Below are 27142 nucleotides of genomic sequence, written 5' to 3' on the forward strand. Positions count from 1 at the left end.
CTCTCTCTCTCTCTTTCTCTCTTACTCACTCACCCAGCCCAGCGTTGTATGGACGCGCATTAGGCGATCTAAATCAGTGTTGACGGAGGTAAAACGATAGTAACATCTCCAACGTGGTTCATCGAGTGCAAGGTTGGTTTGTTTGCATGTTTTACCGCTTTCGAAAAGGTTTTCTTTAGTAATATGTTGAGCAATCGGTTACTAATGCCTTCAAAGATAAAGAAATATCACCGTAATCATTTTAAATACACAGAAGCGTTTTTATCTTAATGATTATACTGTAAAAGATCTGGAGCGCACTTTGCGTGTAGTTTTTATTTGTTTGTGCGCAAATGTGCGTTTTTCAGTTTGATAAACTTTCCTGGCAGAGATGTCAGAAGTGTAATGGAGCGAATAAAAGAGTCGGGCTGTATGTGTGTTTGTTGTTTCGAGTGAATGTAAGTGAACAGGAGGAGAGTTTCAGCACCACGGACAGCGCTCATTAAGACGCTCGCGCTTAATGGACTAAAATACACATTCAAACAACGTGTTATTTGAGCTTTGAGGTGCTGTCCCTTATTTTTTTTTTAAAGATAATTCTTAGTTTTAAATATTTTAAGCAGATGTTTGTTTTTTATGACTTGAATGAATACGTGCAGCAAGTCAGGTTTTTGTTTTTGTGGTCATATATTGTGGAGAATTATTTTGTTCTTTATCATTTTAGCCTAAACACTATTGACTAATACTACTAATGGCTATTTTAGAATAAATATGATAAATATTTTTTACAGTCAATCAAGGTGTAGTAATGTTGAATCATGTTCTCTTTCTGTGCTTGTCACAAAAATCTGTTTTCTGGCTAAGACCAGGTAATTTTGGTGTGCAAAACCTGGCAGAGATAAATAATTCTAGTTTAAAAATAGGGTCCTTGATTGCTTTCAGAGCTTTGGCTAATCTGTATATCACTTATTTGTGCCAAAAGTTTCCTACACACTCAATGTGAAATGAGCCAACAGAGACATCGATTCTTCAAGATGAGCCTTGGGACTTTGGTATCGCTGGTAACGTTGGTTCGCTGGTATCGAGAAAAGTGGTCAGTTTGGATTGCGTAACTGTTTATCTAGGGCAGGGTGTGTTTTCCTCATCATCAGGTCTGTTTACTGCTTTATACAGTATCTTCCAACAGTGCGTTGGCACTTGAATTGTTTTGTTTGCATCACCTTAAAAGAGCGTATTCCTCTGAGAGACTGGTGACATTGAACGTAGGGCACTGAACGTTTGTTCAGGATTCTCATTTGGTAGCATTTGAAATGTGTTGTATTGTCACTTTATTTTTAGATGAGCGATAATGTGTTCCGAGTTTGGGAAATAATTGTGACTGAGGTGCCTGAAGCAGGTGCCAGGTATTTCGGGCGTGCTCAATATTTTGAGCACACACTACCTGTATGTGTTCTGTTCCGCGGGATGGCACAGCATGAAGTCTAGTGCTGCTTTCTCTCACAGATGGTGTTTAAAAACACACCAAAACAGTGATAAATTTGTCTACTCTAGAAAAATTCCATATATTACTGGAACTAGCAGAGCATGGCACTAGCAACACCAAGGGTTGTTTCAGGGAAGGTCCCAGGGAATTGAATCCATGACCTTGTTGTTGCTAGCACAATGATAAAATGTATAGCTGAAATGCATTGTATGTTGCTTTGGATAAACACATCTGACTTTCTGATGTGTTCTTGATATACTGTATCTTAATGAAAAGATTTAAATCTCATAAATCTATTTGTGTAACATTTGTGCATTCCCGGTTTTACATTTTGATGTGTACATAAACATCACGTCAGAAAGAGATTGTGATATAACACGTCCCTGTAGGTGCATGTGGGTTCATCCAGCTCATGGAGAGCACCATGTGTCAAACAGTCACCACACAAATCGTGTGTTTACTGTAATATTCTGTGTCCTTGATGAGTCTCGCTGTGACCAATGCTGCAAAAATGGGTTGCACACATGGCAGTGTCATGTTCAGCTTGAGGCGTGTGATGTTAACATTTTCAGGCATGTCTATAGGGTCATACTCTAGACATAGTTCTCAGTCTACACAAATGACTGCGACTGGTGGCTTTAATGGATGGCTTCGTACAAGCCACCTCCACTCCATCAGATTAACACGCTGGGCTTTATCCCTTCCTGAATGGGACACTCACTTTGGTTTTAACGCTGTAATCCCCTCTGGTAAAGATGATTGCTTTGAACCTCCCGAGCGCTGCTGCACTACACAGCCAACGCTCTGACACAAATATGACAGTTATATAATCGTGAAGTTTTGAATAATCGTTCTGAACTTAAAATGCATTTTTATGTTAGCAGCATTCATGGTTTCAAGGAGCGTTTTGTGCTTCCCGACTGTTTGTAATCTATGGCATTTAACCAGAATAGAAATTTTCTAAGGACGCACTTTCATCAGTAAAAAGGACATGTGGTCTTTGATAGCACAGCACATTTCACGGTAACCCTACTTCATATGCTGGGCCTCTTCTGCATGTCACAGGGCAAGAGACATCAAGTTACATCCTTCAAAAGAACGCGCAACCTGCTGTTAGCTCACGCCGCACGTCACGCTGAGTTATCATTGCATGCTGGATTAATGAAATTTCTAAAAGACTCTTGTAATTGAACAAATCAGGGTTGTTATTGTCTTTGTGCTGGTACAACAGTATTCGTTTTTTATGCTCCACAAGGTCCTTGCATTTAAATCGGGAAATCTCATTTTCATGATTGTAATTATTGAGGAAAAATGATCACACTTTTTTGTACAAATTTATGTTAAATATAATATATTGTTTGTAATGCTATATGGTCCATGCAATACCAGACTTGTTGGTACATTCTTTTTGCAGATGGATTTCTATATTCACAGATGCTTTGCTTTGTTTCCATTGACACAGATTTGTTGAATTCTTGTTCCTTTTTTATTTTTTAGGACCTAGAAGTATAAAATTTCCTTTTCATAAGAATACTTTAAATAAATGAATTAGTCTTATTAAATATTTAAATATATTTAATGTTTAGCTATTTCGTAAATCTCTTGATACCTATGGTTTGAATATTAAAAATGACAAACACAGTTGTGTAACTACAGTATACTCTGCCTGTTACAGACATGAATTTGCCCTCACTGTTTTTTTCATCATGCATGCTTTTAGCAAGGAGAAGAGACGCACAAATGTGGGCTTGGGTTAAACTCTCAATTTTTCTCTGATTTAGAACCAATTCCCATCTCACGGATTCTGTCAACAAACCTAAGATGCAAAACCAATTTCTGTTTTGTTTACAGATACAATATCTCCACACATAAGATCAGGCTGCTTTCAGGTTCTCAGATAAAGAAAGTTTCTCAGTTGAGAGCAGGAAGTCTCCTTGATCCCGGGATCAGGATTTTAAAGGCGATAAGCCTGTGGAGAGTTGGAGGAATATACCGGGGGTTTAGGGGTTATACGTGACCAGAAGGTCACTAGTGAACTGCACAAAATGAAGTCGTACCTCTGAGCAAGGAGAATCATGGGATAGGGTAGCAGAGGTCAAGGCCTTTGAAGCACTGGGGTCAGGTGAAATATGTTGAGAAGAGTTTGGTTACATGGGTCATGAGTTTTCTCGGTTTTTATTGTATAACATACATACTGTACTGTTAATTAAATAAGCCATGGATCCTCTGTCAGCCCAGACAGACTAGCAAACGTCAGTCGACAAAAGAACCAAACAGCAGTCACTTCTTACATTTTGAATGCATTTTGGGATGTCTGATAAATTCCAGAAAAATAATTCCACAAAAAAAGCTTTTTGCTGTTGTTTTACCATGGGTAAATTATGTTTTAGGCACGTTTTTAAAGATGCTATGTGTCATTTTTTGAAGGGTCTATTCACAGAAATGTAATATAATATACATGACTATGTCTTCAGAGGTGAATAAAGACCTTACACAATGAAGCGTTATGTTTTAATTACCTTAGAATGAGCTATTTCTATCTATAGACCGTTTCATCGGACGTGCGCGAGCCTGACCCCTGGTTAACTTCCGGTTTGTGTTTGGCTAGTGTCTAATAATATAACTATTTATATTTAATTTAATTTATGTTAATGTTAATTTATATTACTATTTTATTGTATAATAATTGTATTCAATAAACGAATTGTTGAATTTTGTTGTAAGTTCATTTTATTAAATAAACAATTTGTTGAATGGGTCCTGTAGTTTTGACGCATTTAAACAAACCGTATGGTACATTGACATCTAGCGACTAAGCTTGGTATCGTAGTCTATATTCAAAATATTGGAGAGACGAGTTTAGCCAACAAATGGTTCTTTTCGTTTTTTTTTTATTGTTATCAGAAATAATATACAGGCACTCTATTGTTTGTGAATGTGTACCGGAAGTTAAGGTGGGGTCACAAAAGTGCGCATGCGCAGTATGGTTTGTTTATGTTGTTAAGATGAAACCATCCACCCTTGCATTAAATTCACCATGTTGTGAACTACAATAGCCCTAAACGGACAAACTGCTCTACAGAGTGCATTTCGAATACATTATCTCCTTCGACAAAGAAGTGAAAACTTGACTTCATCTTAATCCTGTGTCAGCCACCATAATGCTTAGAAAGGGAGGGGTGTAGTGAGCCGTTGGTTGCAATTCGCGACCTTACCGCTAGATGCCACTAAATTTCATACACTGGCTCAGAATATTTAATATGTAGAATGTATTTAATATTGTGACTTGAAATTATGCGTGCATTGATTAATTACCACAGCACTATCCTATTTTTTGGACATCGTAGTTTTTTTGAGGAACCAGTAAAGTCTTTCATCGCTGTTTCTTCACACAAAGCGGCACTACATTAATAATCGTGACCTCATACTTCTCGGTAAATAATGTAGAGCGTCTGCACTACGAAAGGCAGAGACAGATGTGACAGTGTGCAGCTCTGACATTTCCACCGTCCTTGACATAGTTACAGCTGCATCTGTAGACCCACAATGGATTTTTGAAGGTTTCACCATCCTCTAAGCTATATGCATCTACCATTGATTTGAACCTTCCTTTTCTTCCACAGGATTGGAAATTTGAGACCATTATGATGCTAATGATGGAAAAGCGTGATAGAATGTTAAAATTATAGGAGCTTTTACCTTTAAACTTATTTTACTGTCAAATCACCCTGTTAAGGAAATAGCACATACCCCTGTAGGAGCTTTGAACGACGTCTGTGGAAACAAAGACGAGCATCTAAATATGACAACTTCTCCATCACGATGCTGAGATCATGGTTGTGTGTACTTTCAGAGTGGAATGCAAACCTCTCAAGTGAAATGCTGAGCATGATTAAGTGTGCTTCAGGATTTTCCAAATGGAGGTATTATGTCCCATTAACTGAAATTCTGTTGACATTAGGAAATTAACTCTGCCAATTCGCTTCCTGCCAGCGTGCCTCCTCTGGAGTTACAGGATTCAATTTTCCTGATATTTCCGTAATTGTATATATATGTATAAGTTCGGGTATCTGTCTGACCTGAGCGTCCGACCTTGTCAAGCGCTGTAAACTGCAAAACAGCCGTCTGAGAAATGGAACCTGTCAGTTTTCACAGACGGACGGCGCATGCTAACCACCCACCCTGAAACGCAACTTATGCAGCTTTTATCACATCTTGGACATCTGTTGTTGGAACAGCTGATGAAGTTTCCACAGCTCATTCATACATCAACAGCTCATAGTGACCATGAGCTGAACACTCCAAATAATGCTGGGTTGTTTTAACCAATGTTTTGGCAAAATGTGGACAAACCCCACTATTGCTTTAAACCAAAAAATGTCTTTATTTGTCTCAACCTTAGGTTAAAAAAATCCTGTTGGATTTGTCCACATTTTGCCCAACCATTGATTGAAACAACCCAACTTTTAAAAAAGTGTGTAACTCCAGAAAGGACAAAAAGGCACGTGAAAATACAATAGTCAATATGTCACAAACATATCATATTCTGTAGGCTTGGAAGCAGCACAGTCATATTTTTTGAAGCATTACACGCTGTGGTCACTGTATGGGACATGACCCAAATGACAATAAGAGAGCGAGTGGCTAAATAACAACAAAATGTCTTTATTTTTTATTTGGTGTGAATTCGAGTGATGATCTCAATTATGTGGTTTGTGAACAGGAGGGATGGGATGGTGGAAAATCTGCTTTCAAGTGTTTGGATGGTTCTTCAGGTTGCTTGGTAACTTGCAAATCATCCAACAGTTGTCTTTGTTGTTTGTTCTACTATTTTGAATTCTACCATTTTGATCTTTCTCTTTCCATTTCTGTCTCTCCATGTCCAATGTCTTACCTGTCTACATCGTATATTAACAATATGATGCCAGCTTGTTATATATCTGAATTGAAGCCTTTATGCTAAATCTTTGATTTGTCAGTGTCTTCACACATCCTCTCCGTGGTTTCTGGTTGTTGTGGATAAACTGAACTGGTTCGCTGTTTTAAGTCTATAGACGGTTTCAAAGCAACAACAAAAACAAACATTGCTGCGTATGCACGCAGTGTGGCCCAACTTCCGGTAGTGTGACTCTGCACATCCGCAAAAGTCTCTGTAGATTATTTCTGAAAACAAAAATTACATTAGCTAGCAACTGTCTAGCCAGTATTATTTTGGTTTACCAATGCGACAAATTAACACAACCCATTCAACAAATTGTTTATTTAATAAAATTAATATGCAATTAAGTTCAACTATTATTGTTTATCTAATACAATTATTATACAATAAAATAGTAATACAAATTACTATCAGTATATATATATTAAATGAAATATAAATACTTGTATTATTAAACACTAGCCAGACCGATCAATAAACACAGACCGGAAGTTAACTTAGGGCCATGTGCTTACGTCTGATGAAACCGCCTATAGAAATAAACATACTGTAAGATCAGGTGTCGGGGGAAGTGTGAGTTATATGAATTCTGTTTGTCAGAGGACACATCTGGACCTAATGACGTGGTTTTGAACAGAATGAGGTCTTAATATGGCACACATTAAGAGAGTATTTGGTAATGAAATCATGCATAAAGGCGTTTCTGCAAGAGTGAACATCATGCATGGCTATAATTAGACTCATGCCTATACGAGATAACACACTGCTAGAATAAGGGGGAAAGATCTTAAAAAGATTTGGCCTTGGGTCATAGCCAGTCCCTATCTTACAAGGAGAGATAATCCCTAAGGTTTTTACAAAACACTTATTCAGGGTGGGCAATGTTACGGATGCATTTGTATGCAAATGTATGCATTACGTTTGGCTTTATAATTCACGAAGATGTTGTTTTAGTAACACACATGGGGGTGACCCATGTAATGGAGGATGCATGCTTTTCTTTCTTTACGGATGAACAAAATCAAGATCCGAAATATAGATCCTAATGCTTTTAACTTAAAGGGATAGTTCACCCAAAAATGAAAATTCTGTCATTATTTACTCACCCTCAGGTTGTTTCAAACCTGTATAAATTACTTTGTTCTGATGAACAAAGAGAAAGATATTTGGAAGCAATTTCTAGTTATGAAACATCATTAACTATCATAGCAGGAAAAAATAAAGGGTAGTCAAAGGTGCCCCAGAACTATTTGTTTAACAAAATTCTTCAAAATATCTCATTTTGTGTAAAACAGAACAAAAAATATGTTATATTTTGTTTTTCTACTATGGTGGTGGATGATGTCCCAGAACTGAAAATTGCTAAGATTCTTCCAAATATCTTTCTTTGTGTTCAATAGAACAAAGAAATGTATACAGATTTGAAACAACCTGAGGGTGAGTAAATGATGACAGAATTTTCATTTTTGGGTGACACTTTAAGCAGTTAGTAACACTATGGCCCGGTTTCATAGACAAGGATAGCCTAAGCCAGGACTGTGCCTTAGTTAATTTAGGCTATTTAAGTCACTTTTATTAAAATGCCTTAGAAAAAAATATCACTGATGTGCATCTTGAGACAAAACAATGGCACTGACATATTTTAAGATATGTCAGGGCAAGTTATTTTCAGTTAAGACAGGTCAAAATTCATTTTAGTCTGGACTAGTCCTAAACCTTGTCTGTGAAACTGGGTCAATAAGTTTTGTAATAGCACAAAAAAGTTTCTTGAACACATCTTCAGGAGACCGTGATATGTGTATAGAAACAGATAAGTGATTTCTTTCAGTTAATTGTATCTCACTGATCTTCCTGTGAATTCTATAAATGGGGTGAATCAACACCGTAAGCTTGTTTAAGAGAGACAGTAGGCCATAAATCCTCTTGGAGTGGTGGGTTTAATCTGTGATGCTTTGTGGCCTGACACGGCCGACGTGACGCATTCTAACGGGTTTAATACACATCAGACAGCAGGTCTCTGGAGGAGACAGCAATTCGATCTTTAGGAGAGACACTAAAACGTTGATTGGCCCTTCATCTGGTCTATCCTTAAACATCTATTTCTTTTCATGGACACTGTTTTGATATAGTAGGGGCACATTCACTGCTCTCTTTATGAGACGTGGAGGCAGACATGAAAACATCTGGCCTCATATGACTGGGGTCATATTCCTCGCAGAGTTAGATGCTATCTGAACTATTTGTCCTTTTTCAGACACAGGCGGCCTTTATATTGCGTGTGCTGGGTGACATTCTGCCGAGCGTTGTCCTGTTGGGATTTGTACTGGGATGTGTTATAGAAGCACCTGGTCTTTGTCAGCATTTGCCTGAGTTGCTGGAAACCACAATATGGTCCTGATGCTGCGTTATACGTTGGTGTTTTTTGAGAACATTCTGTGAAAATGTCAGATTGCACTCAGAGTTCATTATTCTGCTTGTTTTATATTCACCATTGCTGTTGAGTCACTGACGGTCTTTGACATTAAGCATCACATTCGGTGGGTTGTTTTTGCATCAGCTGTTGCTTTTCAAATGTGTCTGTGCAAACTAATGTGTTGGACTGGGGTTAATTTACTGTGGGAATAAAATGATCTGTCCTTTTCCATTCGCCTGCATTTGATGGCTATTATACGCTTCAAAATCTTTCAAAACGAAGCCTTTTAAACCATGTTTTATTCAGTGTTCAATGCTAGTCTCCTTATTTTGAATTATTATCAAGATGTATTGAATGCAAATGCAGCTGCTTTTGTTCAGAGACATCAAACAACAAACTAAAAACCATATTCAAGGACATGTAAGCAATTTTCCTTTTTTGTAATAGACAGAGAGTTGTTATTTTTACAGCTCTGCTCACATATAAAATGGTAAACCATCAAAATAATAACCGCAAGACAACACACATATCCTGGATTTGTGTTGCAGCTTTTTGTGTTTTTTTGAGTTCAACACACCTGATTCTCAATGTCAAGGTTGCAATATATCAACCTTTATGACCTTCATGTCAGGGGTGGGTTGCACAACGCCACATTGGCCGAAGGGCTAAACTAACTGACCTACTGCATGCTAAACAGAGGAACACAATGCTTAACACATACTGTACAATGATGTGCTTTGGTCATATGTCACCTGCTATTGCATGACATCTAATCAAAGTATTATCATGATAACATTTTAACAAGTTAAACAAATTTCAAACAAATTTTGTAAATGAATAGCTGCAGCGAAATTATATAAAGCAAATTTACAATTTTTTGCTAAGTTTGCTAAATCAAAGATTATGGCATTGCTTAGGTACAAACATTCTTTATTCCTGAGTCTGCAACACACAGATTTCTGCCTGATAGACTTACATTATGAAATTACGTCCACAACGGGCATGTCTGGGTGCTGATGAAGTTTTACTCTCTCAGGGTGTGTGGATTAACATCCACGTCCTTGAAGAGCAATGATTTACATGATGGCCTACACATCCGGAGACAAGGTTGGGAGAAAATGCTGGTCAATGAGAGAGCCGACCATCTCTCTCGTTCCTTATCTGACACACCGTTCATTATTAATGGAATTAGAGTGGCCCAGGAGAGAAAGTGATGGAGAGAGAGAGAGACTCCTTTTATTTTTTGTTCACCTGAAAGACACATTGGTTGAGATGAATCACCCTATTTTGGAAAAGCGGTTTGGAAAAGCTTATAGGGTGAATGTAAATGAAGTGTCTATTTGTTTGTAGATTATGTCAGTGCTTAAAATAACCAACAAATAATACGATTATTCAGAGGGAAGTGAGATGGACATAACTTTGAAAATTCATCAAAGTTGACTTTCAAGAAATTAGTGTTGACGTTAGCTGAAATGTTGCACAGAGGAACAATAATTCAAGTGAATATTTTTGCTCCGGTTTATGAAAAAAATGCAATTAATAACTACATGCCCGCCATTATTTTTCATCCACCTTTTTAATTTCACCGCCCATACAAAAGAAAAAACTTAAAAGCCTAATTCATTTTTCATGCGCTGCACTTCATGCTGTGTTTTATGGTCATGAAACATTTAATATCTGGCGAGTCACTAAAGTAAAAATAGTTTTTAGTCAAACTCCTGTGCTGTTCTCAGTCACCAGTGGATGTCTGACTTTCCGCCTCGTAGAAAGCAAAACGTAAAGCATGTCACAGGTTCGACCTCAATGTCACAAAAACACATTTTGTGATCATAATGAAAAACTTTGCTGTGTGCTTTTGAGATGCCTTTCAATTAAGTAGATTTGTTTCTGGAATACGTTGACCCTCAGCTGTTTAACAAATATAATTGGAAGGAGTTTGTTTTGTCTTCAAAGAAATTATTAAATTATTCAGGAACCTCATTTCAATCCGTTGTGGGTGTGAATTAGAATCAGCGCTTCCACAGTCAGCTAAAAGTTAAATAAGAATGCTACTGTCTCCTCTACTATGACCTAAATTAAAAAAAAAAATTAATTAACATTAATATAGTGACATTAATTTACCTTTGAGTTAATGCAGGAGTAATTGTTCATTTGAGACACATTACACTGTTGGAGGACAAGCTCCATGCTACAGATCTCCAGACTTTCACCTTGACAGCCTGTGTGAAAATAATTGTGTATGTAATCTAATTGTCTTATAATAAAAAGAAATGACTCATGTTTATATGGACCTCTCACCATTAGCGGTGGAGAGAGAGAGATGTAGCAGCCAGTGGGAAGCTGGAGTACAAGAGGTCTGCCGCCTTTTCCAGTTGGCACAGGAGAGATGCTTAATGACGGGCACGAGCACCAGCGGCACTTCCAAGATTTCTGGCAGTATAGTATATTTACTTGACTTGATGCCAACTTAAATCTGTTAAAGCCCACTAAATTAAAGTAACATTGCATGGAATGGTGGTCATGTTGTCAATTTTGTATTGTCCAATATTACAGAATATACGGTCTATTAAAGGAATAGTTCACCTTCAAAATGAAAAGTGTATCATCATTTACTAAAATCACATTTATTAAAGCTGTGTGATTTTCTTTCTTCTGCAGAACCTCAAAGAAGATATTTTGAAAAATATTTGTAACCAAAAACCATTGGTCCCCGTTGACTTCTATTGTATGGACACAAAACCAATGCAAGTCAATGGGGACCAAACATTTTTCAAAAAATATTCTTTTGTGATCTGCTGAAGAAAGAAAGTCATACAGAAATGACAAGAGGGCGTGTAAATAATGACAGAATTTTGAAGGTGAACTATTCCTTTAATATAGTAGTTTGTGGGACTGTAGTCTATGTGTGAGCGAGCAGGGGGGTGCACAGAAGGGTGTTGCTTTTTTGAAGAGACGTGCCATTGTAAAACATTTGTGAAACATTAGAGCATGGTGCTTGCAACCCCAATGTTACGGATGTAGTGATGAAATAAATTATTTGAACACATTGTATGTTCTGGATAAAGCACCTACAGAATACATAAATGCAATGCAAATGCAATCTTGACTGCCTGTATGTAAAAAAATAAAATTTGGCATACTAAAGTCTTGACACATTCTTAAAATCTCAGATTAGTTTGTTGCGATGATGAACAGTTGGCAGATCAGACATTTTCTGTGCCACAAGATGAGGAATGTTAGGGAATCACGCCAGTGCTGGATCTTTGCAGAGACACAGCGTTGCCATGTTGCAGTCAGCATGACTTTCTACTTGATGTTTTTGTGCATTCACACTAGATTATAAAACCATGCCTGGATCATTCACCATGTGTTTGAATTTCAATGAAAAAGAATACAAAAATCAATGCATGCAGGGTGGCATTTATAAATGGAGCCAAGACCCTTGACGCAGATGGTTGTGACATACTGTATGCATCACAACAATGTAAACTCTTTAAAAACACCCTGTGGTCAGATTGAGATGGAACGCTTAGATTTTAGTTGTGACTGGTGGGCGATGGGAAGCGTTACACCTAGGGTTGCCAACTTTGTCACTATGAAATACGGGACAAAATCTGACATGTGCAGTGCTAATTAGCATAACATGACGTCATTGCGTCTTGTTTGCGTTTACTCTCTGAACGGTTACATACTGTATAGTATTTTAATACAACTAAATGCCGAATAAAGTCGTTCTCATTTACATGCAAGTATTTTCCGCTTCTGTTTTCAGACATAAATGAATAAAATAGTAGGGTACGCATCCGTCTGGGTAACCTGTATATGATATACAGACAAACTACATTCATGTTGTAATGCGCTTTACTGTCAAAAAAGTTGGTAAACACTGCATTGTGCGCTTGCGTGTGAGTGTGTGTGACGCGGACTCGCGGAGGTCTGAGGGAGCGTGTGAGTGACAGATTCAGAAACAAAGCCGCAACTGATGCACGTCAAGGGGGTTGTGATTGGATGACAGGTGTAGGTAATATCATTCTCAAGTGTCGTCACTCCTGCTGTTGCTTCAATCGGTGGCTAGATCAGTGGAGCAGTCAATAAAACGGGACATGGGAAGTCACGTATGGGACAAATCAGGCAGGCTCAATATACGGGATGTCCCGGTTAATACGGGACAGCTGGCAACAAAAGACATTAGAAACGCATTAGAACCCATTATAATTTCAATTTTTGTCCACACTGGATGCGGCGCGACAAACAAATTAAGAACAAGCAGGTTGTCATGTTGCGTCACGCCTGTCGCGTCCGGTGTAGACACGGTGTTAAAGATCTTACCTTTCAAAATTGATGAGTAAATTTCCCAGAGAATGAGTCTGAACATATTGATTGCCAGGGGCGGATTGAGACTAAAAAGTGGCCCTGGACTTCTTCACCAGGAGCAGCCCACAACACCAGGCTGTCAACATAATACACCAGCTTATTGATGCACAAATCATTCTATAACACCACAATTTAGAAACAAATGTTTCTAAGGACCTTTTAAAGACAAAGATTGCGAAGCCAATTAAACAGCAAACATTAAACAATTAAAGGCCAGTGCAGTCTAAGCAACAAACAGACATCCGAATTACATAAAAGCCTGCCTAAACATGTCAGTGTAATATAGTGTAATGTATTTGAACTGTTTGTAAATTACACTTTACTGACCATGACATGTAACACACCTGAGTTAAAGATTCAAGTTTTACCCTGTTTTAAGTCTAAGGGTGATGACTTCCTACTTATCAATCATTTCAAGAGAGTTTACTTAAAGAGTACATATTACGAGATCATGTAAATGACATTTCATGCAGTGTGTAATGTTGCCGTGTGTGAATGTAAGCAGTCTGCCAAGTTGTAAAGCTGGTGAATGACAAAATAACACAGCTATTGGCTTGGAAAAAAGGGAGTCGACTCTGAATCACGCAAACGAGTCGTGCCCTAGTCCGATTCGCAAACCGCCGCAGATTTACGTCACTGCATGTAATCCCCGCTCACGTTTTGCTAGGACTGGCCACGAAATCTTCACTCTTCTCCCCCAAACACTGTAGCTCATGAGCCTCATTCGCGGTAGACCAATCACAGCAGACTAGACCATTGGACCAATCACATCAGACTAGGATAGGGGAAAGGAGGAGATTAGACGGATGATTCGCCGAACGAAGTAAGATAAACTGCCTATTATAACAAAATAATAGTGTTTTTACACCTTGTATGTTCGTAAACTTGTTGTTGGACACTCCATAAACCAAAATTTTATAAATGCTGCCAAAAAGGTGTGACTAGACTGCTAAAAACTCTTCTTTTATTACATCAAATATACAGTCCAAAATCAACATACAAGTGTATTCAAAAGTGAGCATTTAGAATTATAAACCGAGAAGAGAGGAGAGAAACATTCAAGCTTTGGGCTTAATAATTTAGTAGCTTCAATAAGCATTATAAAACTGTACGTTAAATAGAAATTTGACCAAAAATAGTCATTTCATTACCTGTGATAATAGTTCTGCAGTCTATTGAATTCTTCAATGTTACCATATAACTTACAGTCTTATTTTATGGCTTGAATGGTATAAACCAGCGATTCTTAATCCTGGTCCTCGTGACCCCCGGCTCTGCATATTTTGCGTCTCTCTCTGTTTAACACACCTGATTTAAATATGAAATATTACAAAATATGCAGAGCGGGGGGTTGCGAGGACCAGGATGAAGAACCGCTGCTGTAAATGGTATGCTGTCGGTTATGTTTTTACATTTTACATTACGTAACAAGTTTTCATTAAAAACAGCAGAATTCACAAAAGTTGGTTTGCATCTCTAACCCCTAACTAAAATGTTATTATTATTTCTTTATATTCTTACAGTGGGCCGGCACACATTGAGCAGCGGCCTACCGCGAAAACTCCCAGTGCTCCAGACGGCCAGTCCGCAACTGTCGACTGCCACACATTACCTATCTGTTTATTGTTTTCAAATGTAAATGAATTTCAGAGATGCTCATTTGCACTGCTTGGTTGCCTTTTGATTCACTCATAAATTCGATATGTTCATGTAACCTTGTCCTGCCCGTTTGCCTTTATTGACATGACCTAAATCAAACGCAAAACGTATTTTTCTCTTTTCCAGACCTCAAAGTAGAGCGAACACCTCATCCCTCCATCAGCCATGGCGGACGAAGCCGATATGCGCAATGAGTTGTCCGACATGCAGGCCAGAGCCGATCAGCTGGGCGATGAGGTAAGATCACCTCCGGTCTAAAAATAAACACTTAATATGACAGCTACACATATTAATAGACTCATCCCAGGATGAAGGAGACCAGGAAATGACTAGCAGACCGTGGATTAATAGACTTCCAGTATGAGACAGAACCTCGCTAAAGAGCACCGGGGAATAAATGTGTCTTGTGCAAAGAGAAGCGACTCTATATTAGGACTTCTCATCTATTTATTATGGAGCCGGGGAGGTTGTCTGGTTACCAGGCAGAAGCAGCGGCTGTCAGCGAGTGCTTCTTATTTCAAACTGTCACAGCCCTCCCAGCACCTGCCCTGTGGGGTTTCTGCACTGGCTTTGATAGACCTTTAATCACACCGGTCTCCTGCAGAAACAATCAGAACTGACAAACACGGAGGGGGGTGGGGGGGGTGGGGGTGATGGGGTTGGTTAACTTAGGTATGTCTGAGGTTGGTTGATGACAAGAATTTGTATGCATTTTGAACACGTATGACTGCTTCATTTGTGACTGGTCTTTCATTATTTTTTAAACACTTTTTTTACGCTGGTTAGGAGTGCCAACAAACACCATTCCATTGTAGTTTCAAGTCATTTGTTTTGTAATTGCTGCTATTTGGAGTTATGCAAATGTAAAAATGAATTGAAACTACTTCCCAGAGGAACATTTTTTTGTTCGTAGCTCAGGAGATTTAACAGAGTTCTCAAATGTGTTTCATTTACGTGTCAACTTAGTCTAAAATTGCTTAGGAGAAATAACAACAAAAACAAATGAGACGATTGTTAAAGTGTATTAAGAGTGTGGAGGTGTAAAATGAATGATGTAGAGGTACAATAATCTGGATTTGGGTCAATTTGATGAGAAATATTGAGAGTACAGATTGAAATCTTCAATAATATTTCATTTGATCGCAGACTTGACAAATCTGAGCTCAGTTCGTGACGTTGTTGAGATCTCTTCTGAAACTCGAATGAAGTCATTTTTGGGATTACTTTTTCTCAGGAATAATATTTGAGATGCATGACGATCTAAACAAAAGTTTCCATTTGCTCTTCAATGAATCTCTATGATGTCTGGAAGAAAGGATTGAGATATTAAAGAGATCTCATCTCATCTTCCTATGGATTATCTTTGATATAAGATGGTGTTTGTTGATTTGCCAACTAGTCAACTTTCTTTTTTGGACAACTAGGTTACAGAGAATAGTTCATAAATTGATGTGCAAGCCCCACATTGAAGCCAACCTACAAATCCACAGTTGCTTGCTTGTCATCCATGTAGTCATTAACCTGGAATAGAGGAAAGTAACGTTGAACACTTCACCTTGAAAACATCGCAATTGCAAGGTTATATATGGTTGCATCTGATACATGATAACGGCTCTCTGAGATGAAAATCAAGAACAGAATAATGATCTTTAACGTCAGTTAGTTATCCAGCGTCCTGTGGTGCTGCGCAGTCATATTTCATGAGCTCAGATATACACGCCGGACTGAGAGAACATTAAATATTCATGAGTGTATAAAGCTATCTTGAGCTTTCTTTTGAAAGAACAGGAAGTAGCGGGGGGGGGTTAAACGTTGGTGTTCATTCAGTCTGAAGTTGGCAGACGTTTGTAACACGATGTCTAATCTGACATTATGAACATTGTACAGTACCAAACCTAGTGCTCTTACAATTCACGAACACTAGCCAGCAAGCAGGATAATACTCAATATATTTAATATAAAAAATGCAGTTCATTGGGGGATATAATGTGTACATATTTTTTCTTCACAGTCTTTGGAAAGTACTCGGCGCATGCTGCAACTGGTCGAGGAGGTAAAATAAATCAAACTCTTTGTGCATCTATGTATCATTTCTAGTTTTATAAACCTAACCACAGATCATCAGATTAGATCAACATGGATTTTTTTAGGTATAGCTATGCCCGATATATAAAAAGAGTTCCCGCATTGCTTGTTTTCATGGCCATGAAGGTCAGAAATAGAGACAGCGAGCTTCCGATCTGTAATAAAAATCAATGATTTCAGAGAAACTCAATCTGTGTTACTGATATGGCAGATTCGACACACAAGACACAAAATGAGTGATAGTCTAATGCTGTGTTTTCATGTCTCGAGCAACTTCTGTGAGACACTCCATGATATTTTATTCAAATGTTTTGTAGACGCACCCCTGATTTTATTAGAACACAACCAGATTAAACATTAACTACATGTGCGCATATTTGACCAATTAATTGCATATAAATAGATTCTCAAAGGTACTCGCCACTATCACAGCATTCCGCTGCACGGCTTGATGCGTGTTAAAATAATGAGAAGATGTGGGATTTGCAAGAAAAAAAACAGCTGTTCTATTTAGGTCAGTTGATCCTGCGTGTGCCTTAGAGAACGGCTCGCCATATTGCTCACACGTACCAATAAACCACATCCCAGTGCTCTGTTTACACGTCTACACTAAATTTAGCCCAGCCTGCCACTTTACTGCCTTTTATAATTACATGCCAAATATGAAGAATTTCAGATGTCATAATATTGTGTGCTCTATTCGTTCCACTTTTATTTCCTGCTAGTCTTTTCTCATCTTATATCTGACCCACATCTGTAAAAATCTGATTTCTATCTACCTTCTCTTATTCGCTTGTTATTTCTTTTCTTTCCTCTTTGTCGCTTTTGATGGAATAGAGTAAAGATGCTGGAATCAGAACTTTGGTTATGCTGGATGAACAGGGAGGTAAGTGCAGAGATGGTGATATTTTGAATAACTAAAATAAAGCCATTACAACACGATCTCATAGCACTATTTTATGAGGCATCTACTTCCTATGGTCTCATTTGCATGTTTTGGTACACAAGGTTATGTTTGCGAATGGGGATTAATTGTTGCTTTTTCCAAACAATCGTATGATTTTGTACGATTTACATTACTCAAAATCATACGAATAAGCTATTTCGCAAAATAATTACAAATTCCCGTGATCAGGCTGGTCATTACAGTCTAATGGTTACCCATAATGCTTTGCTAGATGAGGTATTTAACAGATCGTGTTAAAAAAAATAAGTCTGAATGACTATACTTACAATTCTATTACTATGATGAATTTAATATGTATTTATGAGCTTAATATCCAGCTCATGTCATGTCAAAAATGAAGCTATGAGAGGTAAACCGAACGATTGATGTTGCTGGTAACGACAAACAGCTCTCCTTTTCACCAGATGAAATATATCTGTGTACAATCCCTGGGGTAAACGACTTTCTGTTAACGCTTATTGCTATTACAAATAGCGCCAGAGTAGGCCACAAATGAACCTACTCATTCCACAAACACCGTAGCACTCGTTATCATGAGCTATAAAACAATCAAACGTGATTTATCAACGATGTGAGTCATTTACTAGAAACACTGTCACGTTGCTATTGATAAATTAAGGCCATATAATGCCTGTGGCTTTATTCGGTTTAATGTGGATAATCAGAAGTGTGGAAATTCTTTCTACGTGTAGAAATTGTAATTATTCTGTCAAAGCAACACATACAGTCCTTTATTGCATCCAGTTAAATTATGGATGTTGTGTTCTTCAGACCGCCTCAGGACAATCCAGTGTGCTATTTATTTAGTAAAGGCCACATGCAACGTCATACCGAGAGTGCACGGCGTTCAAACTGACCATAGATGTATCTTCTAACCTTACTGTGCAACTAAACTACCAGGAGTGGGGTTTGAACCCACGAGGATACATATCCATTGGATCTTAAGTCCAACGCCTTAACCACTCGGCCATCCTGGTCATTTATAATCTAACATTTCCATTTTTCCTTATTTATTATTAAAATTATTCATTAAATTATTCATATTTATATAACTTACATCTCAACACACGTGTGTCCCTTAATTATTCAATGATGATAAATCAGCTACTTTCATTGGCAATAGACAATTATATCTAGGAGAAAACGGTCAATCAGACAATCAAAACAAGTCTTTTAATCAATCCTAATAAACCGTAATATAATTTTTTTTAAATAATCAGAAGAAAAACATCATATAGTCAGGGGGAAAAAAATTACAAGAAATTTGACAAAGTAAAATCCTCATTCAAACCTTAAGATTGATTATATGACTGTTTGATTGTCTGATTGACAATTTTTGCAAAAGTTTTCTCCTCTAGATATAATTGTCTATTGCTAATAAAATTAACTGATTTATTATTAATTGAATGATTGATTGGACACACGTGTGTTTAGATGTAAGTTATATAAATATGAAGAGTTTCTAGGGAACGTGAAACACTGAAGATGGTCAAATGTGACTGAAACGTCTGTTGATTTTAAACATGCACTGAGCACTTTATTTTGCCCCTTGTGAATGAAGAAGATTGCTAATATCTCGGCCTGTGATCCTTTTTTGGAGACAGCAAACAAATTTCAAGAAGCTCACTTCTTGCTCTTGGATAGAATTGAAAGGAAAGGAATAGTACAAACAGGCATTATTGATTATTATCATCATTAAACTCAATGCTTAACTATGGCTTAATTGGTCAATACAATTGGTTTAATTCATTTAATGCTATGTATTGGGTTTAAAAACACTCCAATTTGCAAATGTTCTTGCTTTTTCTCAACACCTCGTGTTCTCCACGTCCCATCACCTAACTTAACCAAACCTAACCAGCCCATCACATCACAATGGGCTGGTTGTCACTTGTTGTCATCACTGTTTGTCTGCCAGGATGCAAAATCTCATTTCATTGCTGTGTCACCCCTTTGTCCTGACCAGAGCAACTCGAGCGTGTTGAAGATGGCATGAACCATATCAACAAAGACATGATGGAGGCAGAGAAAAGTTTAAAAGATGTAGGCAAATGCTGTGGACTTGTATGTCCCTGCGACAAGTAGGTACCGGTGAAGCGCCGATGGGCTTCACCCGCGTGCTGCTGTCTGACTGTCTGTTGTCACGTGAATGTTTCAAGTCTTTCTCTTTCTTTTTGTCCCCTTTTCCTTTTCTCTCTCTCCATTTCCTTTCCGCATTCTTTATTTCTTGGGGGTCCCAATTGACTAATGTTTAACTCAGAGCAACTGGAGCGCATCGAAGAAGGAATGGATCAAATCAATAAGGACATGAAAGAAGCAGAAAAGAATTTGACGGATCTAGGAAATCTCTGTGGGCTTTGCCCATGTCCATGTAACAAGTAGGTGATGCCTGTCACCTGCCTGCCTGCCTGCTTGCCTGCCTGACCAATAGGAAAAGCGCAATGGCCAGTTTGCACGCATGCCCGCTCCATAGCCACGGCTTCCCCCCCTGATGCACTCTGCCTGGACCGCTCCTGTGTGCATGGGGATGGTGGTAGAGATAGCTGGATGCATGCAAAGCCATTGGTTTAGCACATCTATAGTTGTAGATCTAGACCCTGCTCTCTGCCGCTAAACGCACAAATATGCTGGGCTCTATGCTTCACTGATCTGCTCTTGTTGGTTTTAAATGTTAAGTACCTGCTTGATATGCATGAAACGCTAGCGTTTTACACACTTTCAACAAACCACGTGGAGCACCGAAATTCACAGTTTTTTATATAGCTGAATGCAGATCTGTTTTTTGTACGTGTTTCCTGAAAGGCAAGGCTTTAAAATATCTCGCTTTAGGATTCTGGGTAAACAATTTTGGGTTGCAAATATGACTTTCAAACCACATAAGTTCAAATGTTGCAGCAAAAGAATTCATTTAGTAAGTGTAAGTAATAGTATTCAAGCAGGGACAAACATATCTCATTTATCTGTGTTTCATGAGGTGTAAATGTTATGTTAATGTTATGCCGTGTGATCAAATCTTGAATAATGGTGCAGGCGCCACATAAATACTCATGTAAGCAACTGTCACTGGCTAAAATATTCAGAAGTGTAATTGTGTCATCAGAGGTAATGTGAGCAGTCGCCGAACGCCAGTTGTTTGATGAAGTATTTATGAATGTTAACTGTTGGGTAGTTTATTATTCCTTTTATGTATTAGGGGATTGAAGTATTCAAGGTCCAACACAAAAACAGTAAATGCACTGATGCTCTATTTCCTTTTACAGTTAACATAAAAGCTTTAAGTTGTGTGGTGACAAGTGGAAGTGAGCATTGAATGACGACTTGACTCCATTTTTTGTTATTGATTAGACATAATGATAATGATAAACATAAAACGTACATAAAATGTAACTCAAAGTGCTTCACAGGTGCAAAAACAGTAAAATATTACAAATGACATAGTATAATAATAATACAAAAAGTATTAATTAAGAAAAAAGTAACAATTAAGACAAGGATTAAACACAGCTCCAACCCCTTTTGTCGTAGGCAATTTTAAAGAGCTATGTCTTGAGCCGCTTTTTAAAAATATAAATACTTGGCGATTCTCTCACTTCATTTGGCAGACAATTCCAAATTTTTGGAGCATAATAACGAAATGAGGTACCACCAGATCGCCTAAAATTGACTGCGCGATATTCTAAAAGACCAGCAATAGAGGATCTTAGAGTACGATTTGGAATATATATATTTTTTTAAAAGCATCTCAATGACAGGTGGTGATGTCATAATTGTATTTCTTGTTGACTTTAAAATTTACAAATTAATTAAGCACCGATTTAGAATTTTTGCTTACCTTTGAAATTTTATTCATGTCACGCACACACTTGAGTTTGTGTCAGAAAAGATTAAGGTCATGCTAGATTCTTACTGCCTATTGTCAGAATATATTTTGTCAGCTCCTGCGGTCTCAATGGCAGTAGTTTAAATGTAAGAAGGAGAATAAAATTGAAACAGACAATAACTTCATACATACATCCCTAATTTACATAAAAGGTAATCAGGTAATAGCCCACAGGAAAGCATCTGCATTGCTTAGAGATTTGCTGTGAACTCAAGCTTTGTTCAGACAGGCTGCATAAATCAGATTTTTTATCCATTTGTAGTCTTTGGATCTTTACCACAATGAGGCCACATTCTTTGAAACAGTTTTTTATGTTTCACATTTGGAAATGTGTCAGATTGGATTATATGTTGGTTTTCTTATTTGTGATTTTACATGTAAAGATACACACAATGCACAGTTGTGTCTTCAGCTGTGTCCTAATTCGTTCATTTTTGTTCACTTTTTTACTCTATTAAACTTTGTGCATTCTTTTGTTTAGATATTATGTTGGGGTTTTTTGGCCATTGGGAAAGGGCGGACAATTCATAAAAAATATCCCAGGCCTTTTGTAGAAGACAGTGTCTTGACATTGTATGTTTACTACCCCTATATTGACTACACTGTCTGAACAAAAAATCAGATTTGTAAAACAACAAAAGGTCAAAAATCATATTTGATCTGAATTACAATTTGTTGTGTACAAAGCCTTTAGACCTTAATTGTTGTGCATTGTTACTAAAAAATGACACCCCTTTCCTGCCTGATGCAATGTATTATGTGTGTTATGTTTAAAGCTTTTCTATTGATTTATTGATTGTTAACCACATTGAACTGTTTCATTAACACCTGTATATTCTCTGTTCTGTACACTGATTTAAAAAAAATGTGCTTTCTTGCTGGTGTAAACGTCCTCTTTAACTTTCCATCCGTATGAAGTTGTCTCTTGTGATCCACTCTGTGTTGTGTTAGTTCTAGTTGTGTTGCTCCTCAGGAAGCACATACACTAGTGTGTTTAATTTATTCATGATCACATTTACTGCATGTGTAAATCCATAACATGCAGATACCCCCCCACCCATATCCTGTTTTTAAACGTTATATATCTGCATGTCATTCCTCTTAAGTGTAAGTTTAGTACTTTTAGTGTGAGAGCTATGTAATAGCATTCTAGTGCTCATCTTCTCTTACTTCCTGTGGCCGTTCAGGCTGAAAGGTGGTGGTCAGTCCTGGGGTAATAATCAGGATGGGGTGGTGTCCAGTCAGCCAGCACGTGTGGTCGATGAACGCGAGCAGATGGCCATCAGCGGAGGATTTATCCGCAGGTCAGTTTTTCTAAAAAATGATGGTGTCATTCGATTAAACATGTTTATAGGAGAGTTTGGCCTTCGAAGAGCGTGGTCATCGAGTGAGAAAAGCACCTTTTAAAGCATTCACCGTGAATATTCTGTCAATATTTACTGACTTTAATATTTTTGTCAACCTATAATTTACAGATAATTCAATATATTCAAGATATTTTGAAGAACGTTGGTAACCAAGCAACTTTGGACTTCATTCACTTTCATTATATGGACATAAAACCACTGAGACACTTCTCAAAATATCCTTTTTTGTGTGTTTCACAGAACAAAGAGTCGCATACAGGTTTCGAATGAAATGAGAGTAATAAATAATGGCAGAATGTTTATTTTTGGTGAACTATCCCTTAAAGGCAAAATGTTAAAATGTAGAACAGATATTTTGATATTATCGAATGTGTAGTATTAACTCAATATCAATAATCATGGATAGTAATGTAAGGCACCACCCGCTGGTCCAATGACGGTATCCAGAGGCGTGGCGAAGGCTTCACACGTGTTCTTGTCTTCCTTTGTTTAGTGAAACAGTATTTTATATTTCATTTAATTACCTCCATTTTATCTGACTCCAATTTAATAATACCTCGACTTCTCATTTAGGTTACATTTAACTTTTATCATTAATAATTGTGAAATTTGGATGGATGTCTGATTCCTCTGTTTTTTTCTAAATTACACTCCTTCATCCGATTCTCAATGTCGCTTAGAGTCTCGCGCCGGCCGTTATACGCGGATCTCACGGTCACAAACTCGCCAGTCTTGGTCACTGCCAGAGGTTTCTATGACTGGTAATGCTCAGATGGCCGTCTCCAACCAGCACCTCCTGAAACATTATTTGATCTAGTCCCCTTAGACTATTGACAACTTAATTAAAGTAATGATTATTTCCAACCAGAGGTCATGACCACTCCATAGAGATAAATAGACCAATTTTACTTCCTCTGACGGTAGCTTTATATAATCATGCCATAGTTTCCTATGTACACTTAGTTAGAATAATATTACAATAACCAGAGGTTTTGGTAACTTGCCGTATTTAGATTGGTCAGACAACATATGTGCTGTTCTAAATGGAAACGATAGCCCCTACGGTCTAATTACACTTAAACTAATGCCAAGTAGTTAGCCGGAGCTCTAGAATCTCAGCTGGCGTGCCCAATGCTCCACCTAATACAGGATTCCAGTCCGTCACTAACCTGAACGTAGATTTGCGGTAACAAAGGATATAGCGTGATCTACTAAAGTTTATGAACTCAGAAAAATACAGAATGAATTCAAACATAACAATTTATTAGCCAGGTAAGGGAAGCATAATTCAAATAATCAATGGCAATCAATATAATTCAATAACAAATAATAGAAAATCATAAGAAATAAAGTAAAGAGAAGTTCAATGTTGCATACCTGGCAAGAGACGACACACAGGAATTTGTGCGGGAGATCTGGCTACAGATTCGCCGATATTTTTGTCAACCTCCCTTAAATACCAAACCAGAACAAAGCATTATGGAAATATTCTTTAGAGTTAGGAATGTGATTGGGTCTTGTGATCCCTGGGGCTGTATTTAATCTGCATACAGTAGGTGATTGGTGAAAGTCACCAAATGTGTGAGAAATGTTCCAGCACTGAGGGAAGTTTGCTAAGTTCTTACAAAACTTTGTCATTACATTGTTGTTATGGGAGTGAGACCATTGTACCAGTTGCACTGAGACCTTTTGGATGATACCAAACATGTGTATGGTTTTTGTGTATGTGCCGTGTTGTTTTCTTGTGTAGCTTTTGGGTGTCCTGCGTTGAGTGAGAGGGGAGGAAAGGAACAGTTGGGGGTGCAGGGTGAGGTCTGCATCTGTGAGTCACTGATATGCCTCGTTTGAGATGTAGATGTCATCTCAGTAGGGAGTTTGCTGTACTGGAGGGAGTCTGTTGTTTCTCAAAGGAAGGTGTCCTTTTGGCTCAGGTCTCTCACTGTACTGAGAGATGCTCGCTGTCCTTTTCCCGAGAAGATGATTCCCTTTTGGCCTAGGTTCCCCACTGTGCTTAGATGCGTTCTTTTGTTTCTCAGGAGAAGAATAGTCTCTGGTCGGGACATCTTGGCTCCGACCTTACAGTAATATCATGATTATTGCAAATATCATTATATTTCAACAGCTCTAGTTCTGAAGAATCTTCACACTGTGGTGGAGTGCCTTTTTTGTCTCCTAGTTTTCATACAAATTTCAGAGTCCCAACTGTTAATAAATATACATCTCTCAATCCATAATTGCTGTTGATGTTTGAATCTTGAACACCAGCCTCACAGAGCCTCAGTCATCTCTGTCTGATAATGAACTCTATAATTGTCTGTTGAAGACGAATATCCGCTATGTGCCAGACTGTAGCTTCAGGCACATCATGTATTGGTCTTGAAACCACTGTGCTCTTGTTGCTCTGATTTCTCAAAATATCCACTGTCGGTTCACGAGAATCCATATACAATTAAAAGGTTTTAATATCTATGTAGGGGAGGTAATGTGAGAAAATACAATTCTCATGCCTGTCTCAATCAGTGTTTTAATAAACCCACAATATATGTGTTTTCTTTGTGTTCTCAGGGTAACGAATGATGCACGAGAGAATGAAATGGATGAGAATTTGGAACAGGTGGGAGGCATCATCGGTAACCTCCGCCACATGGCTCTGGACATGGGCAATGAGATTGACACCCAGAATCGACAAATCGACAGGATTATGGATATGGTAAGATCATAGGATTTCAATTATCACCTATACAAGACATTGACGTCAATGCTAGACACTTTAGTAAAATAAGGATGCTTGCAAAAGATGTACATTATTGAGAACAAGATCTATTTCTTTTATATCTTTATACTACAGCCTAATTGTATGTAAAGCTGCTTTGCCACAATGCAAAATTATGAAAAGCGCTAGGTTAAATAAACGAAATAGAACTGAATAGAATTAAATTGAATTGAAAAAAGACAAGCATCACTATTGCTCATAGCTACTTAATTAGGAGCAAACCACTAACCCTAGGTAGGGTACTAAATTTGAATGACACTATAGTCATGATACCTAAGTGATACCTAAAAGCAACACACTGGCAACAACTCACAAAACTTTGTGACACCGCTCACTCACCGTATATTTGATAAATACATTTGTTTCTTGAGACTCAAACCCATGACCTTCGGATTACTGGTGCCATGCTTTGCCAGTTAAACAATTTGTTATCTTTGTCTTTCAGGCCGATTCCAACAAAACCAGGATCGACGAAGCCAACCAACGCGCCACAAAGATGTTGGGCAGTGGCTAAATGAGTGCAAAAAGTGCTTTGGCTTCCTTTCCCCTCCCTGCTGTACCTGCAAAAGTGCACATGTGCTATCACCACGGTCTTCACCCCTCCTGTTCGCACATGTGCACTTGTCAGCCCCTTGACGCTCTATCTAGGAAGTGTTGTTCTGTGTCTGTCTAAACTGATAGTCTAGTAAATTATCACATTTACTTTTACATCTTTTTCTCCAAAGGTTAAATGTACAAAGTGCATATTTGATGGCTAGAGCTCACACGTGATGTTTCTTTTGTTTTTTAAGTGTGTATTTATTTCATATATACACACATTTTTGGGATGAAATTTCTTAAAGGTTTTTAGTCATCCATGTTTTCATGCTCTGTTTTATTCTACACAAGCCATGCTTCATACTGTGATGACAGGAGAAGTATTAGATGGTGAGGTTCAGGGGATTATCATAGCCTGCCATTTTCTATCCATCACCCTTAGACAGCGTGCAGTACTGATTTTTCCACTTGAAGTGGTGATGTATGTATACCACGTGTCACTTTCACTTATTACCCAATGTGTAGACATTACCGTTCGGCATGGGCAGTACATGCGTTTAAGTATCGCGGTTTCGCAATATCACAATAGTGCCACACTTTTTATTTATGTACATCTGCAAAATGTGTCTGTCTTGTAAAATCTACAGTATAAGAAAATGCCAATAAAAACATAAACAAACCTAGAA

The 27142-nt window shown here is 37.9% G+C and overlaps 1 protein-coding gene and 1 non-coding gene across 2 annotated transcripts; one reads left to right on the forward strand and one right to left on the reverse strand.

The window, feature by feature from the left end:
- On the forward strand, positions 1-27142 carry snap25b (synaptosome associated protein 25b). Its single transcript, XM_057343709.1, has 8 exons — positions 1-132; positions 14974-15084; positions 16859-16900; positions 17770-17818; positions 20160-20277; positions 22967-23083; positions 25712-25856; positions 26365-27142. The coding sequence occupies exons 2-8, from the start codon at positions 15013-15015 to the stop codon at positions 26431-26433; spliced, it is 612 nt and encodes a 203-aa protein (XP_057199692.1). The 5' UTR covers positions 1-132; positions 14974-15012; the 3' UTR covers positions 26434-27142.
- On the reverse strand, positions 18794-18876 carry trnal-uaa (transfer RNA leucine (anticodon UAA)). The gene has a single exon. It is a non-coding gene; the product is annotated as a tRNA-Leu (tRNA).

Source organism: Triplophysa rosa, linkage group LG10, assembly GCF_024868665.1.
Source record: "Triplophysa rosa linkage group LG10, Trosa_1v2, whole genome shotgun sequence".
Lineage (NCBI taxonomy): Eukaryota > Metazoa > Chordata > Actinopteri > Cypriniformes > Nemacheilidae > Triplophysa > Triplophysa rosa.